At 61.7% G+C, this 15338-nt stretch overlaps 2 protein-coding genes and 6 non-coding genes across 9 annotated transcripts; 6 read left to right on the top strand and 2 right to left on the bottom strand.

Annotated features, from left to right (window-relative positions):
- Positions 1-83: 83 nt before the first annotated feature.
- Positions 84-202, top strand: LOC141927470 (5S ribosomal RNA). Its single transcript, XR_012624430.1, has one exon. It is a non-coding gene; the product is annotated as a 5S ribosomal RNA (ribosomal RNA).
- An 824-nt stretch (positions 203-1026) lies between these two features.
- On the top strand, positions 1027-1145 carry LOC141927459 (5S ribosomal RNA). Its single transcript, XR_012624419.1, has one exon. It is a non-coding gene; the product is annotated as a 5S ribosomal RNA (ribosomal RNA).
- A 438-nt stretch (positions 1146-1583) lies between these two features.
- Positions 1584-1702, top strand: LOC141927447 (5S ribosomal RNA). The gene has a single exon (XR_012624408.1). It is a non-coding gene; the product is annotated as a 5S ribosomal RNA (ribosomal RNA).
- An 824-nt stretch (positions 1703-2526) lies between these two features.
- Positions 2527-2645, top strand: LOC141927491 (5S ribosomal RNA). Its single transcript, XR_012624451.1, has one exon. It is a non-coding gene; the product is annotated as a 5S ribosomal RNA (ribosomal RNA).
- A 438-nt stretch (positions 2646-3083) lies between these two features.
- Positions 3084-3202, top strand: LOC141927436 (5S ribosomal RNA). Its single transcript, XR_012624397.1, has one exon. It is a non-coding gene; the product is annotated as a 5S ribosomal RNA (ribosomal RNA).
- Positions 3203-4026: 824 nt separating this feature from the next.
- Positions 4027-4145, top strand: LOC141927554 (5S ribosomal RNA). Its single transcript, XR_012624514.1, has one exon. It is a non-coding gene; the product is annotated as a 5S ribosomal RNA (ribosomal RNA).
- A 252-nt stretch (positions 4146-4397) lies between these two features.
- On the bottom strand, positions 4398-11576 carry AIRE (autoimmune regulator). 2 transcript variants are annotated; one of them, XM_074833502.1, is made up of 13 exons: positions 11475-11576; positions 7424-10412; positions 7149-7323; positions 6885-7037; positions 6709-6780; positions 6472-6585; positions 6222-6346; positions 5981-6058; positions 5577-5692; positions 5305-5502; positions 5116-5212; positions 4782-4850; positions 4398-4622 (listed from the first exon to the last, which is right to left on the bottom strand). In XM_074833502.1, exons 2-13 carry the CDS (start codon positions 7562-7564, stop codon positions 4542-4544), a joined length of 1419 nt encoding a protein of 472 aa, XP_074689603.1. In that variant the 5' UTR covers positions 7565-10412; positions 11475-11576; the 3' UTR covers positions 4398-4541. The 2 variants fall into 2 exon arrangements, with proteins under 2 accessions (XP_074689603.1, XP_074689604.1); XM_074833503.1 differs by lacking the exon at positions 4782-4850.
- Positions 10491-15337, bottom strand: LOC141926974 (uncharacterized). Its single transcript, XM_074833513.1, has 2 exons — positions 15201-15337; positions 10491-14120 (listed from the first exon to the last, which is right to left on the bottom strand). The coding sequence occupies exon 2, from the start codon at positions 14085-14087 to the stop codon at positions 13239-13241; it is 849 nt and encodes a 282-aa protein (XP_074689614.1). The 5' UTR covers positions 14088-14120; positions 15201-15337; the 3' UTR covers positions 10491-13238.
- Between the last annotated feature and the right edge of the window lies 1 nt (position 15338).

Genomic DNA, 15338 nt, shown 5'->3' with positions numbered 1-15338 from the left:
TGTGTGGGGTAGGTGTGGGTGTGGTGGTGGTTGGGCTGTTTGTGTCGGGGTGCCTCGAGAGGGCTGTTGTGGGGTTGGGGGGTGCCTACGGCCATACCACCCTGAGAACGCCCGATCTCGTCTGATCTCGGAAGCTAAGCAGGGTCGGGCCCGGTTAGTACTTGGATGGGAGACCGCCTGGGAATACCGGGTGCTGTAGGCTTTTGCCGGGGCCCGGGGGGCGCCATTTTGTTTGTCGGGGGTGCTGGGTGGGCTCTTGCGGAGGGGCAGTTGCGGGGGCCGTGTTGGCGGTGGTGCGCAGGTGTTTGCGGGGCACGGGCTGCGCAATCGGGGTGTCGGGGCGCCGCCGTGCGTGGGTCGGTGAGGGGGTAGTGTGGGGGGGAGCGCGGGGGGGCTTGTGCAAGAGGCCTTTTGGCAGCGCAGCTGTGGGGGGGGTACGTGTGGATGTGGCTGGGGGGGGTGGGGCTGTTTTCGTGGCAGTTTGGTGGTCCCCCGCCCCGTCAGGCGGTGGGGCTGTAGCGCAGGGTGCGAATGTGGTGGTGGTTGCGGGAGAGGGCGTTTTGGTGGGGCAGTGGTCCAGGTGTGGGGGGGTGAGTGCAGGTGTTGTTGGGGGGTGTGTGCGTGTCGGGGTGGCCCGTCGCCCCGCCCCGATGGTGGGTGGTTGGAGCTGTGTGGTGGGCTGGGAGGTGGTGGCGGTGAGGTGGACGGGTCTTTGGCTTAGGCAGGGTTCAGGTGTGCGTGTGGGAGTGTGCAGGTGTTGGCGTGGGGGTGTTGTGGTGGGTGGTGTGTGCGTGGGGTGTTTCCCCCCTGCCCCGTGGGGGTGTGTGTGTGTCTGGTGGGGTGTGAGGGCGTTGTAGGGTGCAGGAGAGGGCTGTTGTTGGGTGGTGGGAGTTGTGTGTGGGGGTGTTTGCGTTTGTGGTGTGCGTGTGCGTGCTTTTGTCCGTGTGGGGTGGGTGAGTGGGGCTGTAGGGGTGTGTGGGAGCATGTGGGCGGTCACTCGAGAGGGCTCTGGTGGGGCTGGGGGGTGCCTACGGCCATACCACCCTGAGAACGCCCGATCTCGTCTGATCTCGGAAGCTAAGCAGGGTCGGGCCCGGTTAGTACTTGGATGGGAGACCGCCTGGGAATACCGGGTGCTGTAGGCTTTTGCCGGGGCCTGGGGGGGTCCCGGGGCGGCACCTTTTGTTTGTCGGGGGTGTTGGTTGGGCTCTTGCGGAGGGGCAGTTGCGGGGGCCGTGTTGGCGGTGGTGCGCAGTCTTTTGTGGGGCAGGGTCTGCGTGTTGGGGTGTCCCGGCGCCAGAGCGTGACTGGGAGCGTTGGGGGTCTTCTGCAAGAGGCCTTTTGGCGGTGCGGGTGTGTGTGGGTGTGTGTCTGGGGGTGGTGGTGGTGGGTGTTTTTGCGTCGGGGTGTCGGGGCGCCGCCGTGCGTGGGTCGGTGAGGGGGTAGTGTGGGGGGGAGCGCGGGGGGGCTTGTGCAAGAGGCCTTGTGGCAGGGCAGGTGTGTGTGGGGTAGGTGTGGGTGTGGTGGTGGTTGGGCTGTTTGTGTCGGGGTGCCTCGAGAGGGCTGTTGTGGGGCTGGGGGGTGCCTACGGCCATACCACCCTGAGAACGCCCGATCTCGTCTGATCTCGGAAGCTAAGCAGGGTCGGGCCCGGTTAGTACTTGGATGGGAGACCGCCTGGGAATACCGGGTGCTGTAGGCTTTTGCCGGGGCCCGGGGGGCGCCATTTTGTTTGTCGGGGGTGCTGGGTGGGCTCTTGCGGAGGGGCAGTTGCGGGGGCCGTGTTGGCGGTGGTGCGCAGGTGTTTGCGGGGCACGGGCTGCGCAATCGGGGTGTCGGGGCGCCGCCGTGCGTGGGTCGGTGAGGGGGTAGTGTGGGGGGGAGCGCGGGGGGGCTTGTGCAAGAGGCCTTTTGGCAGCGCAGCTGTGGGGGGGGTACGTGTGGGTGTGGCTGGGGGGGGTGGGGCTGTTTTCGTGGCAGTTTGGTGGTCCCCCGCCCCGTCAGGCGGTGGGGCTGTAGCGCAGGGTGCGAATGTGGTGGTGGTTGCGGGAGAGGGCGTTTTGGTGGGGCAGTGGTCCAGGTGTGGGGGGGTGAGTGCAGGTGTTGTTGGGGGGTGTGTGCGTGTCGGGGTGGCCCGTCGCCCCGCCCCGATGGTGGGTGGTTGGAGCTGTGTGGTGGGCTGGGAGGTGGTGGCGGTGAGGTGGACGGGTCTTTGGCTTAGGCAGGGTTCAGGTGTGCGTGTGGGAGTGTGCAGGTGTTGGCGTGGGGGTGTTGTGGTGGGTGGTGTGTGCGTGGGGTGTTTCCCCCCTGCCCCGTGGGGGTGTGTGTGTGTCTGGTGGGGTGTGAGGGCGTTGTAGGGTGCAGGAGAGGGCTGTTGTTGGGTGGTGGGAGTTGTGTGTGGGGGTGTTTGCGTTTGTGGTGTGCGTGTGCGTGCTTTTGTCCGTGTGGGGTGGGTGAGTGGGGCTGTGGGGGTGTGTGGGAGCGTGTGGGCGGTCACTCGAGAGGGCTCTGGTGGGGCTGGGGGGTGCCTACGGCCATACCACCCTGAGAACGCCTGATCTCGTCTGATCTCGGAAGCTAAGCAGGGTCGGGCCCGGTTAGTACTTGGATGGGAGACCGCCTGGGAATACCGGGTGCTGTAGGCTTTTGCCGGGGCCTGGGGGGGTCCCGGGGCGGCACCTTTTGTTTGTCGGGGGTGTTGGTTGGGCTCTTGCGGAGGGGCAGTTGCGGGGGCCGTGTTGGCGGTGGTGCGCAGTCTTTTGTGGGGCAGGGTCTGCGTGTTGGGGTGTCCCGGCGCCAGAGCGTGACTGGGAGCGTTGGGGGTCTTCTGCAAGAGGCCTTTTGGCGGTGCGGGTGTGTGTGGGTGTGTGTCTGGGGGTGGTGGTGGTGGGTGTTTTTGCGTCGGGGTGTCGGGGCGCCGCCGTGCGTGGGTCGGTGAGGGGGTAGTGTGGGGGGGAGCGCGGGGGGGCTTGTGCAAGAGGCCTTGTGGCAGGGCAGGTGTGTGTGGGGTAGGTGTGGGTGTGGTGGTGGTTGGGCTGTTTGTGTCGGGGTGCCTCGAGAGGGCTGTTGTGGGGCTGGGGGGTGCCTACGGCCATACCACCCTGAGAACGCCCGATCTCGTCTGATCTCGGAAGCTAAGCAGGGTCGGGCCCGGTTAGTACTTGGATGGGAGACCGCCTGGGAATACCGGGTGCTGTAGGCTTTTGCCGGGGCCCGGGGGGCGCCATTTTGTTTGTCGGGGGTGCTGGGTGGGCTCTTGCGGAGGGGCAGTTGCGGGGGCCGTGTTGGCGGTGGTGCGCAGGTGTTTGCGGGGCACGGGCTGCGCAATCGGGGTGTCCCGGCGCCGCCGTGCGTGGGTCGGTGAGGGGGTAGTGTGGGGGGGAGCGCGGGGGGGCTTGTGCAAGAGGCCTTTTGGCAGCGCAGCTGTGGGGGGGGTACGTGTGGGTGTGGCTGGGGGGGGTGGGGCTGTTTTCGTGGCAGTTTGGTGGTCCCCCGCCCCGTCAGGCGGTGGGGCTGTAGCGCAGGGTGCGAATGTGGTGGTGGTTGCGGGAGAGGGCGTTTTGGTGGGGCAGTGGTCCAGGTGTGGGGGGGTGAGTGCAGGTGTTGTTGGGGGGTGTGTGCGTGTCGGGGTGGCCCGTCGCCCCGCCCCGATGGTGGGTGGTTGGAGCTGTGTGGTGGGCTGGGAGGTGGTGGCGGTGAGGTGGACGGGTCTTTGGCTTAGGCAGGGTTCAGGTGTGCGTGTGGGAGTGTGCAGGTGTTGGCGTGGGGGTGTTGTGGTGGGTGGTGTGTGCGTGGGGTGTTTCCCCCCTGCCCCGTGGGGGTGTGTGTGTGTCTGGTGGGGTGTGAGGGCGTTGTAGGGTGCAGGAGAGGGCTGTTGTTGGGTGGTGGGAGTTGTGTGTGGGGGTGTTTGCGTTTGTGGTGTGCGTGTGCGTGCTTTTGTCCGTGTGGGGTGGGTGAGTGGGGCTGTAGGGGTGTGTGGGAGCGTGTGGGCGGTCACTCGAGAGGGCTCTGGTGGGGCTGGGGGGTGCCTACGGCCATACCACCCTGAGAACGCCCGATCTCGTCTGATCTCGGAAGCTAAGCAGGGTCGGGCCCGGTTAGTACTTGGATGGGAGACCGCCTGGGAATACCGGGTGCTGTAGGCTTTTGCCGGGGCTTGCAGCGCTTGCCCCTCTCTTTTCCTTGGGTTTTTACTGTGGGGACAGCATTTCAGGTTTGCAGATGTTGTGTGTAATTTTGGCAGGTTGTATCGGGTTTTTTTCCTCAATGCTTTATTTTCTTTAAGTTAATTATTAAATGCATTTCCCTTTTTTTTTTTTCTGGTATTTTATTGATGTATTCTGTGCACCCACTTTTTCATGAGCCAGTTCCGTACCCTGTGCTTTCCAGGTGTCTCTCCTATTTCCTGGGGGGTGTCTGTGTGTGATGCCATGCAGACGTGTCCGCGTGCCCCGGTGCCTGTGCAGCTCCCCTGGCACACCCCCGCCGGTGGCTGTTGGTACATGGCCTGTGCTGCGCAGTGCCGCCCCGGCCGGGGTGCATTAGGTGAAGAGTCCGTGGGTGTCTGCGAGGGGCCGTGCCATGTTCTGGAACGCCCAGTGCAGGATCCCGTCCCAGGCCCCCTGCGGGACAGCCCCCGGGGTCAGTCTCCATCCCGCTCCCTGGCCAGTCTCGGCTGTCCCCCCCTCGCCCACTGCCTGACATCACTCTGGGTGACACCAGTGCCGTGGTCCCAGCGGGTGGACTCTGGCTGTTGGTGTGTCCCCCCCCCAGTGCCGTACCTCACCCAGGAGCGCGTCGAGCTCGTCCCTGCTCAGCGCGGGGTCGCTGCCGGGGGAGACATGCTCTGCCTGAGGGAGGAAACATCCTGCCAGCTTTCCTGCCTGTCCTCTGCCTGCACCCTTATGGGTCGGGGCTGGTGTCTGGGTTCAGTCTCTGGTGCCACCGCAGCTGACGGCCCCTCCAGCACAGCGTCACTACCCGACCTGCAGCCACCATCGGCCCGTCCCTCACCCAGCCTGGGCCATCGCTCCTCGGCCTCATCGCACCCTTTGTAACCCCCCCCGCCACCCCGGCCCATTTTCCTCCGCCAGGCCGGGCACTGGTTGTACCCACCTTGGCTGCCTGTAGCGGGTGGTTTCCGGCTGCCACGGTGCTGTCGAGGCTGCCTGTGTCCGGGGTGCCCGCGCAGGATGTGCAGAGCAGCAGCCCCCTACATCCCGTGGGGGTGACACGGGCTGTCAGGGCATCCCCTCCGCAGGGGAGGATTTAAGGCTGGGATGTGGGGGAGGGCAGGGGGCTCACCCGGGGTCCCCGCCGGGCACGGGGCAGTGCCGAGGTGTGGGGATGCGGGTGAAACAGCGGCCGCAGACGATCCCGTCGCCATCCCGGGTGCCACACGTGTCCTCCCTCGGCATCTCGGGGGGTCGCTCCGCAGCCGCCTCCCGCAGCTGGCCCGGCTCGGCTGCGCCCCCCACACAGGAGCCGCACCGCCACGTCCCACTGCGCAGCCGGAGCGGGGTGGTGAGGGGCAGCCGTGGGGGGCACCGGGGTCCCCGTGGCACCCTGGGGCTCACCTGGGGACGCGGGGCAGCGGGGGCACCAAGCAGGCGAGGTGGAAGGCCCTGGGGCAGCCGTCGCAGCAGATGAGCTCACCGCCGTCACCGCAGGCTGCACACTCGTCCTCATTCTCCTGCCCCGGGGGAGCGGGCAGGGGGTCACCGCCACCGCCCCCACCCCCCAGACTGCAGCCGCGGCTGTGGCAGGGCTCACGCTGACAGGGGACGCCACGGTCTGTCAACACCCTCACCCTCTCCCCCCGCAGTACCCGCCCCGCACCAAACACACCAACCCCTCTCAGGGTGGGAGTTGCCTGTTTTGGGGGGGTTGGAGCCTGGTGACCCCCTGTGCTTGGCCAGGCCACAGGGACGTGCCAGGGACACCCCCACGGCCCCCAGCTCACCAGGTGCCTGGGGCTCACCTGGTGGGGTGCGGGGTCCTGGCTTTGCACGGTGGGTACCGGCAGCTGGCCCTGGGGGTGCAGTCGGGGCTCTCCGCTCTGCAGGCGAGACAAGAGGGGTGTTGTGGGGAGCTGCCGGGACAGCCCGGCACGGGGGGACACCCCAGACCACGGCTGTGCTGCCAGGAAGGGACGAGCCCCCACCGCAGCCTTGGGCAGCTGCAAAAGCAGGGGCTAAAGCAGGTGTGGGGGGTGTCTGTACACTTTGGGGTGCCTTGGGCCGGGCGGGGGGCTTCAGGCTGCGGCTTCTGCTCCTGGCCCCCGGCTCCTCACAGGTGGCTGGAGCACAGGGCTCATCCCCTGCTTTGCTGCTCATCCTGGAGCTGCCTGTAAGAGAGGCCAAGAGCAGCTCTGGGGGGGGCCCCCCTCCCTGCCAACCCCCTGCCTGGGAGCGGCTTCTGAATTTGGGGGCTAAACCGGGCATGAGGTCGGCTGGGCTGGGCTGCACCTACCCGGCTCCAGCACGTGTTTGATGAGGATGCCCTCAACGGCCCCGCGGGTGACGGGCACCTCGCTGCCCGCCACGGCCACCGCTCGCTGCACCGAGGTGGCCACTGCCTGGAGAGCTGCAGGCAGGGGGGGCGGCTCAGTGGACGGGCAGCCCCCCCCAACCCTCGACTGCAGGCAAACAGGGTGCACAGGCAAATGCTGCCCCAGGGAAGGGGAAGGGGGGGGATGTCAGCACTCACCACTGGCACGAGGGGTGCGGGGGGCATCCACGCCCTCCGGCTTCTTCACGCTCCTCGTCTTCACCAGGGGCCCTGTGGGGTTGTGAGGGTGACATCAGGGGGCACAGCACCCCACTGCGCCTCGGGGACCCGCCCTCCCCCCCCCCCCATCTGCATCCCACTCGGGGTCTCCGTACCGGGGCTGGGGACGTGCCGCGGGGAGGGCTGCACCGCTCGGGCCCCGTCCCGCTCCTCGGGGGCTTTCCTCTTGCCTTGGGGTCTGTGCAGGGCCGGCGCCGTGGGGCTGGTGGAGAGGCACCTCCCGCGGCGCTGCCGCCCCAGCTCCACCTCTGCAGAGGGGACAGCGACAGGCACACCCAGCCCCGGGCGTCACCCCTGCCTGCCGGCAGCCCCCGGGGGTGCCAGTCCCCCCGCCCCCACCCCATCTGCCCCCCTCTTACCTCTGGGGAAGGCGCCACGGAGGGGCCGGAGCCGGGTGTACCTCTCCAGGTTGTAGTCCTTGAAGAGGACGGCCCAGAAGTCGCGGACGGTGGCGGCGTCGCGGCCCAGCAGCCAGGTGAGCAGCGCGTGGAAAGCGCGGTGGGAGCCCTCCCGCTCCGTCTGGCTCAGCGTCTCCTGCGGTGCCACCGCCGCCGGTCGACACGCATCATCCCGGTGCCGCCAGCCGGCCCCCGGCCCCGCAGCACGGCCATCCTCTCCCAGCCCGCAGCCTCACCTTGAAGACGTGCTCGGGGACGACGTCGTGGTCAGCCAGGCCGTGCAGCAGCGGGAAGACGTCGTCCACCGCCATGGCGATCTCGGTGCGGTGAATCTTCAGCAGGTGCCGCAGGTCCCCCTCGCCCCCCAGCCCCGCCATGCCGCGGGGACGCCGCCGGGGCCGAGCAGCCCGCCCCGAGCAGCCCCTTTAATAAGCCCCGGCCGCCGACAGTGGGAACCTCGTCAGGATCCCGCCGTCCCACTCATTTCTGTACGAGGCCGTGTAACCCGAGATCATCCCTCCCGCTGTCCCTGCGGCGTGGCTGGGCTTGCCCCTGCGGCACCACCGCACCCCCCAGCCCTGGGGTTTGGGGTCAGGCTGCTCCCCAACCCCGGGCATCAACAGCCGGCGTGACGTCAGCTGCCGTCGCTGGTGAAGGACACCCCACCCCCCAGTGACTGCCCGGGGGTTGCTGGGGAGAGGGGGGCCAGCCACGGTGCTGGTGCAGGGGCCCCCGCCTCTCCCATCCCTGCGGTCAGCCAGGCGTCACCCCAAAATTTCTGGACTTTCCGCAGCACCTGCTTCTCTCATCCAGAAACTCGGCCGTGGGAGCACGTGGGAAGCAACACCCCGACAGCGGGGGAAAATGGGAATATTTGCCCTGGCTACCTGCAAACCACCTCCTGACATCAAAGAAACCCTGGAAAGGTGTTTGGGTACAATTGCGGATGCTGAATAAGCCAAGAGCCCGCCTGAAGCGTCGCACCGCTGCCCTCCAGCTGGCCAGAGCGACAGCAGCCCCACGAGGGAGCCTGGGGATTACCCGGGCAGGTGCTGCCCGCAGCTCTGTCATCAACCGCTCGGGGAAATTGGGCAATAAGGTGATTTCACTGGAAACACACAGTTGTAAAAAACTTGGAGCCAGGGGAAACTAGCTCCTTGGGAACATCCGGCATATAAAAGTCTGGAGGTCTGGCAGCTCTGTACCAGGCATCCAGGAAGGAGAAAGCTCCAAAGCTCCATCCCTCTTCCCAAACGTTTGGGATTTCCCCAGGATTAATTTCCAGCCTCTCTCCCTCCAGAGATGTGTCCCTGCTGCCCGGACGGTTCAGCCAGGGGTGCTGTGGCCGTGCACAGCCGTCCCCACACTGCAGGGCAGCACCTGACACCCTCTGTACAGCAAAACCCAACCCGAGCGGGATGGGAAAGGGGTGCAAGAGGGGGTGCTCCATGGCACGGTGCAAGGCGATAGGGGCAGGCACAGCTACCAGGAAATCCTAAAAAAATGGAGCGGTATCCGCTGGCTCCAAAGCCATGCCAGGAGGAAGCGGCTGCTATCCAGAAACTCGGGAAGAATAACAAGACAACACCCTCTGCGAGAGCAGGAAATACCCTCACACATTTCTGGTTAATAAATTAATGTGTTAACCCACGGAAACACTTGCTTTGAAGCTCCTTTCAGGATTGGGGGTGACTTTTCCCATGGAGGCACTGGGAGCTGTGGGATGGGGGTTGGGTTGCTGTGCCCCACACCAGGATTTCAGTGCTGTGGCAGGGACGGCTTCGCCACCGCCTGCCCCACGCACCCACCCCGGGGACAAAACACAGGTGTCAGGCAAACGGGAGGTTCACCTCCCCGCCTGGAGCTCACCCGCAGCCCAGCCATAGGCGTTGAGCACAAGCACACTCGTGACACAGTCTCACAGGCCTGCTCCACCCTTCCCAGGAAAACCATTTTCCCCCCTGTCCCACCTGCAGCGCCACCATTTGTCACTGTCACCTTGTGTTGGGCTGTGTGGCACCTCCAGGACAAGGCTGGGCTGGCTGCCCCCTCCCCGTGCCCGCGGCTACAGGAGCTCCCGCGCGGGCAGGTGCTGCCCAAGGCAGCCGCCAGCCCCGTGCCCAGTGCTGGGCTCCGACTTGTTCCGAATTCCAACTTTGTGACGGGTCCTGTGCTCTGAATCACGCACAAATTGTTTTCCATATCCAGTCTGCTCCGTAGTGCAGTAATTTGCATTTTGGGTGGTTTTTCTATGTTCCTTGCCCTTTCTGAGCTGCTACGCAGGAGGGAGAGCTGCAGCTGCCAGGAGCCACGTGAAGAGGCACGTACGTCCTGGGAGATCAGATGGGTACTCCTGTACAACCTTGCTTAGAGCCGATCTCAGCAGCTGAATCAACGTACTTATAAGGGCCGTGAAGAATCAGCTTTTGCTTGCAGAAAGGTGTAAACCCCGCCCTGGGGCTGGCATGAGCCCTGCCCTGCTGCAAGGGCCCCAAGCTGGGGTGCAGAGGAGCCTGGCCACCCTCGGGTTTCGGGGTGCCCTCTCCTTTCGCTTGCTCCCCTTGCAGAACTCAGAGCAAAAGGTTCGAGGTAGGCGAGTTCAATCTGAGCTCAAATCTGACTGTGAAGGCTGAAGATGTTTCTCCACAAACAGCCAGTTAAATCAGCAACTCGGTGCCTATCAAAAGCATCTGTAGCCCCAGGATGCACCTGGATTCCCTCCTCCTGGGAAAAGCCGCTGAAGCAGATGCGCCCTTTCCAGCATTTCTTCCCTTCCCATTTCCCCTCCTCGCCGAGGTCCCGTGGCACGAACCATCGCCCCGTGTGTGTCTCGGACACCACCCGCCCCGTGCTCCTCTCGTACAGCATGTCCCTGAATCACCGTCAGGAGAGAACAGGCAGAAGCGAGGGGCCCACCCACAGGATCACCCCAGGAAGGCAGGGTGCCCCCCCTCGCCTCCCCTCCCCACCTCCCTAAGCCTGAAGCACAGCGGCAGCCCCAGTGAAACGCCACCACCATGCGCAGAGCTCTCACCCCTCTCCCCTTACCTTCGGCTGCTCCAGGCTGCAGCATTTTTGGTTAAAAACCACAACAGGGCTTCAGGTGGGGCCCCGATCCCGGCCTCCATCTCTAGCAGCGTCCCTACCGCTGCCCCACGCAGTCCGACGAGGGCGGCTCCACCTGCACGCTTCACGGCGGCTCCTGCGAGAGCCCGCGAGGGAGAGCTGGAGTAGAGAAGATTTATTTTAGCTTCAGTTTCCTCTTTCCTCCCCCTTTAGAAAGAAGAAACAAAAGCCCAAAGGTATGTTATATTAATTTATTTGGGACACACCAAAAAAGGAAAGTCAACAACTGTTAACGTACAAAAGTACAGAATCCTGGGACAAGATTTACTGTCCTGATTAAAAAGGCACCATGGTCCCAAAGAAGAGTAATCAGAATACATTATTTAGAAATTTTCCCCCTGTTGCAGCAGAAACAGAGCCAGGCTTTGGCTCTATCCACAGTCAAACCCAGTTAAAAAAAACAAGTATGATTTAAATGCGATAAACACTGCTCAGCCTGTACAAGATGTCATGAAAAAGAATCACAGCCTAGAAGATGGTCGGACTTTTTTTTTTTTTTTTTTTTCCTTTTTTTTAAATTTCTTTTTTAAAACAGCAAAGGTGACAAACCACTAAGTGTATAACTGAGGAAGACAGCAGACTTCTGACGTCTTCAGCTCGACTTTCTGTAAGACACGTCAGTTAAATTGAAACCAGTAGGCTGAGTGTGGGGCTTCTGAATGAAATGTAATTCCCTGTGGTATACAGGAAGTCAGATTCGACAACCTTAAATTCCCTGAATCCCTGAAAATCATAAAGCACTATACAGCTGTGTTCCATATTCGAGTCAACCCTGGTGGATTTGCTTTACACACACGAGCGTTTATACTGTCAGCTATATTTGAAATACAAAGGGGGTTTTACAGCAGTTATTAAAAAAATTCTACTTCGGCGAGGTCCGAGCTTGGCTATATTCCCTGCTGAAACAGAGCTGCTGGTGTAAAAGCCCAGTGAGAGGCTCAAGTCCAGCACCTCAGGGCTGGAAGGCAAATAGTTTAAACGTGACATAATTTGCACGGGGAAGTCAGTGAAGCACGCCAGAGAGAGGAGGAGAGAGAGGGCTGCGAACTCTCAAGCAGCTGAGGGCGTTGCAGAACGTGGGCGCGTGCTATTAAAACTGCGACGACACTCCGAGTGATGCGGAATACGCAAGAGTTCGCTAAATATTTTGAAGCCACTTACCATGAAGAACTTCTCAGAGACACAGAACAAGGATCCCAGCAATTACTACCGAGCAAGGTGACTGGGAAGCCGATGCAGCGCTGGGAGCCGGACGGATCCGTGGGCAGGCGGAGGGACGGGGCGGGGGCACGCCGCAGCCTGCCCCAGCAGCAAGGCCGGGCCGCCGCCGCCCGCCCGCGCTCGCTCTGCTGCCTCCCCCTCGGAGCAGCAGCTAATTTGCGTTTCATTCCTCCTTTGGCATAGGACTTCAAAGCAGTCCGAGAACTGATTCATCAAAAGTAAAGGAACTGATAAAATTATTTGTACATGCATTTATTGTTAAAGGGAGCAAAAGCCAAAGAATGAAACAGCACGAGTTAATGTCAGTAAAATGATGTGCAGGACGGAGAGGAAAGAAACGGGGAAAAGCTGAGATACTGGAGTGGGGAAACCAACATTCACACTGGAAGGTAAATTTGAAAACCAGGCAAGTTTGCGCTCTTTCTACCAGAGAACTTCTGTGGACAAATAGAGACTCAGGGTTTTTAATTTTCAGTGTCATCTGGCAAGGTTTGGGAATCTCACCAGAGAGACCTCCAGCACTGGGTGTCACTGAAAGTTCAAGTCTCTCATCTTTAAAAACCAGTAAAGCAACTCTAACTAAAACGGGCTGATACCCTCGTACTGCGGGTATCTAAAATCAGACACGTCACTGCTCAGGATGTACGTGGGCAAGAGGGTTATACTTTGTTCAAACAAACTCTGGGTGGAAAGCTACCACTTCCACCCTGCTGGTCTGCAGGACCGTGGCGGGTGGAAAAACAAGCCCAGATTCAGGAGCCTTTTGCTGTAAATACCACAGCTACCCACACCTGGGAAGGCTTCTTCTTCCCTATGTCCTAAGGCGGCAGGATAACAGTTTATAAAATTCTTCCCATCTTAAAACTAAATGATGCAATTTTCATCCTTCCCCCTATCTTACCCCCCCCCCACCCCCCCGGAAGATAAAACATTACCACTTCATTTAGGATTCACACTTCAGATCCTAGATTAGGGACTTCATGTTAAAACTCATCCAACTATGGGAAGGTTTATCCTGATCAAGGAAACGTCATTAAAATAGAATCTAGAATAAAACATTCAGAATCACCAATGCTTTCACAGCCAAAGCACTCAAACATCTCCTGATCTCTCTCTCCCCCTCCTTGAGCAAGAGAGCAATCCCTTCACAAAACCCCAGGGCGCCTCTCCGGAGCTGGGTCATACGGGCTGAAAACCAGCTTCCTTCCTTGCAGAAACGCCAAATTCTGCCGAAAAGGGGCCCAGCACCTTTCCCTCCCACCGAAACCAGGAGTTAGGGCTTTTCAGCACGTGAATTTTCGATTAGCAACAAGTCCACGTTATTTCCCTGCAGTAAATCCGAGTCCTGTTTTGTACTGTTAGGCCACCACTGGCTCAGAAATGGCGAGAGACTTCTAAGAACCCACTGATGTAGACAGGACCTTGGAAGAAGAGGCTTATACACTACGTAACCTTAGATCCTCTGCTACGTTTGAGCCTTCGCATCGTTAGCCGCTGACTACTTATCCTTCCAAATTCACGTGTTTTAGTCCTTGCTGCTGTTGCCGTCGTCCCAGCGCGCTGCCCCGGAGGCAGGGTGTTCCTGAGCTCTGGCTTGGGGATCTACAACAATCACTTCCAATTGATGGTGGGATTTCAAACTTGCCTAACGTGTGCCTTGCCACCTCGTACTCCAGCAGCTCTGCCTGCCGACCGCGGCATGCGCTAGCAGTTTTTGACCTTCTCCACAGTCTCGTAGAACCCAGGCCTAACTCTCCTGATGCTCATCCGTATATGCTGGCACTCCAGGGGCATGGCGGCGCTCGCGGCAGTCGCGGTGCACCGGCGCTTCCTTCTGCCCCGCAGCGAAAAGGCCGGAGCCCCGCCGTTCTCTTCCTCCGCAGGGTAAGATTCATCCACGCTCGTGCCTTCGTCCGATTGCTCGTCACTTTTATATTTCATTTCCTTCGCTTTGTTTCCTTCCTTCTCCTCCCTGGCGAGTTTTCTGAAGTGCTCCAGACATTGTATCTTTTGTCTTCTTTCCATCATCTTCAATTCCTGCTTGTCTGTGAAATCTTCATAGTACATCTTTCTTTCGCTTCTTTGATCTTCAAGAAATTTCCACTCGATGCTAGTCATTTTTATTCCACTGTATTCCTCCAGTTTATTTCTCGTCTGCGCGTCTGTACAAAATACATCAAAGAGCTTCTCTGAACTCTCGTTGAATTTGTCTGCTCGCTCGGTAAAAGCCTGGTTCTGTCTCTGCTTTCTGGTCTGATACAATCTGGTAAACTCCTCGTACATTTTGAGGATAAGTTTCTTTATATTTTGCGTCGCGATGGTGTGCAAGTTACAAACCAACCAGTGCTCTTGCAGGTGCTCAGCGAGCAACTGGGCTGCATCCTCTTTGGACCGCTGGGCCTGGCCAGCTCTTTTGGGCTGCAACAAGTACAGCATATTCTGAACCACATCCTTCTTGGTTGGCAGTACTCCCTGGGTGAAACCCGAAGACTCTACATATTCAACAGTCCCCAGAGTCTTCCGTGCTCTCACCTCCGTGTCCAGTGATTCCATCACTGCTCGTTTATTTTGTAGTTATGACATAATCTGAAAGACGAGGGGGAGAAAAAAAAAAAAAGGAGTATGTCAAATGAAGCTTTTTTTTTTTTTTCCCCGGAGCAAAAATAAACAGATGAGAAAACGTGCTCAGACCAATAAGATCTAGGATTTTATGGTGTACTCTGTTGCTGTTGGACGGCTGCTGTGTTAGCCCAGCCCATTTAAACATCTGCACATCAAGTCTATCTCGCTCCTCTGTGCGGTTCTTAAAGCCTAATACGGTGTGTTTGTTTATGTTATTAGTTTTTAATTGGGTTTTGGACTTCATATTGTAAATTACAGTAAATCAAGGCCGCCTAGGGCACCGCACTTCAGTGCTGGCACGTGAAGACGGGCATGCCTCCGCACCGGCTGCGCCGCAACACCCCACAGCTGCTCCGGCGCCGGAACGGGGCTGCCCAAAACGGGCGAGCTCGCTTCCCCCGCGGCTCCTCTCGCTTCGCCCCCTCCCCTGGAGCGGCCCCGGGTCACCGGCTCGCCCTCCCGGTGCCCTCCACCCCTCCCTCTCCCCCGACGGAGACACCGCCCGCAGCACCGAGGCCTCGGCCGGGGATTACTCATCGCAGCCCGCTGCCGCCCTGCCTAGGCCCGGCCTGCCCCGCAGCATGACTGGCACTTTTCCCGGCCGCGCAGGCGGCGCGGGGGCCGGGGCGAGCGGCATCGCGGCCCGCAGCTGCTCAGCCGCAGCTCGGGCCCGCCGCCCGCCGCCGCCCCGGCCGAGGAGGCCCGGGGAGCCTCGAGGCCCGGGCCCGCCGCGGACACAGGGCCCGCCGCAGGCCCCGGGCAGGCCCGCGGGCCCCGCGCCGCCTCGGCCGGCGGCTCCCGGAGGGCGGGGACGCGCCGGGGGCTGAGGGACCGCCACCGGGGCAGCGGGGCCGGGGGCCGCCCCCCCCTCCCCGCGGCCCCCCGCAGCGCTGAGTCACGGCGCGGTGCCGGGAAGGGCCCCGGGCGCCGCCCGCCCGCCCCGCCTGAGGCCTCCTGCGGGCCGCGGGCCCCGGGCGGGGGTCGGCGGAGCCTGGCGCGCCCTGCCCCCGGCCCGGCCCGGCCCCTCCCCTCCCCGGGGCTCACCGCCATCTTGGAGGGGGGTCTGCGGAGCCTGCGCAGGAAGGAGCGGGGGGAACAGGCCGAGGTTACCGCCGCCATCTTGGAGAGGGGCAGCGCCGCGGCGGCTCGCGCCCGCCCTCTCCCGGAAGGGCCGCCCCCGCC

The sequence above is a fragment of the Strix aluco genome, chromosome 9 (assembly GCF_031877795.1).
Source record: "Strix aluco isolate bStrAlu1 chromosome 9, bStrAlu1.hap1, whole genome shotgun sequence".
In the NCBI taxonomy this organism is placed as follows: domain Eukaryota; kingdom Metazoa; phylum Chordata; class Aves; order Strigiformes; family Strigidae; genus Strix; species Strix aluco.
This window is presented reverse-complemented; position numbering and strand designations above follow the sequence as displayed.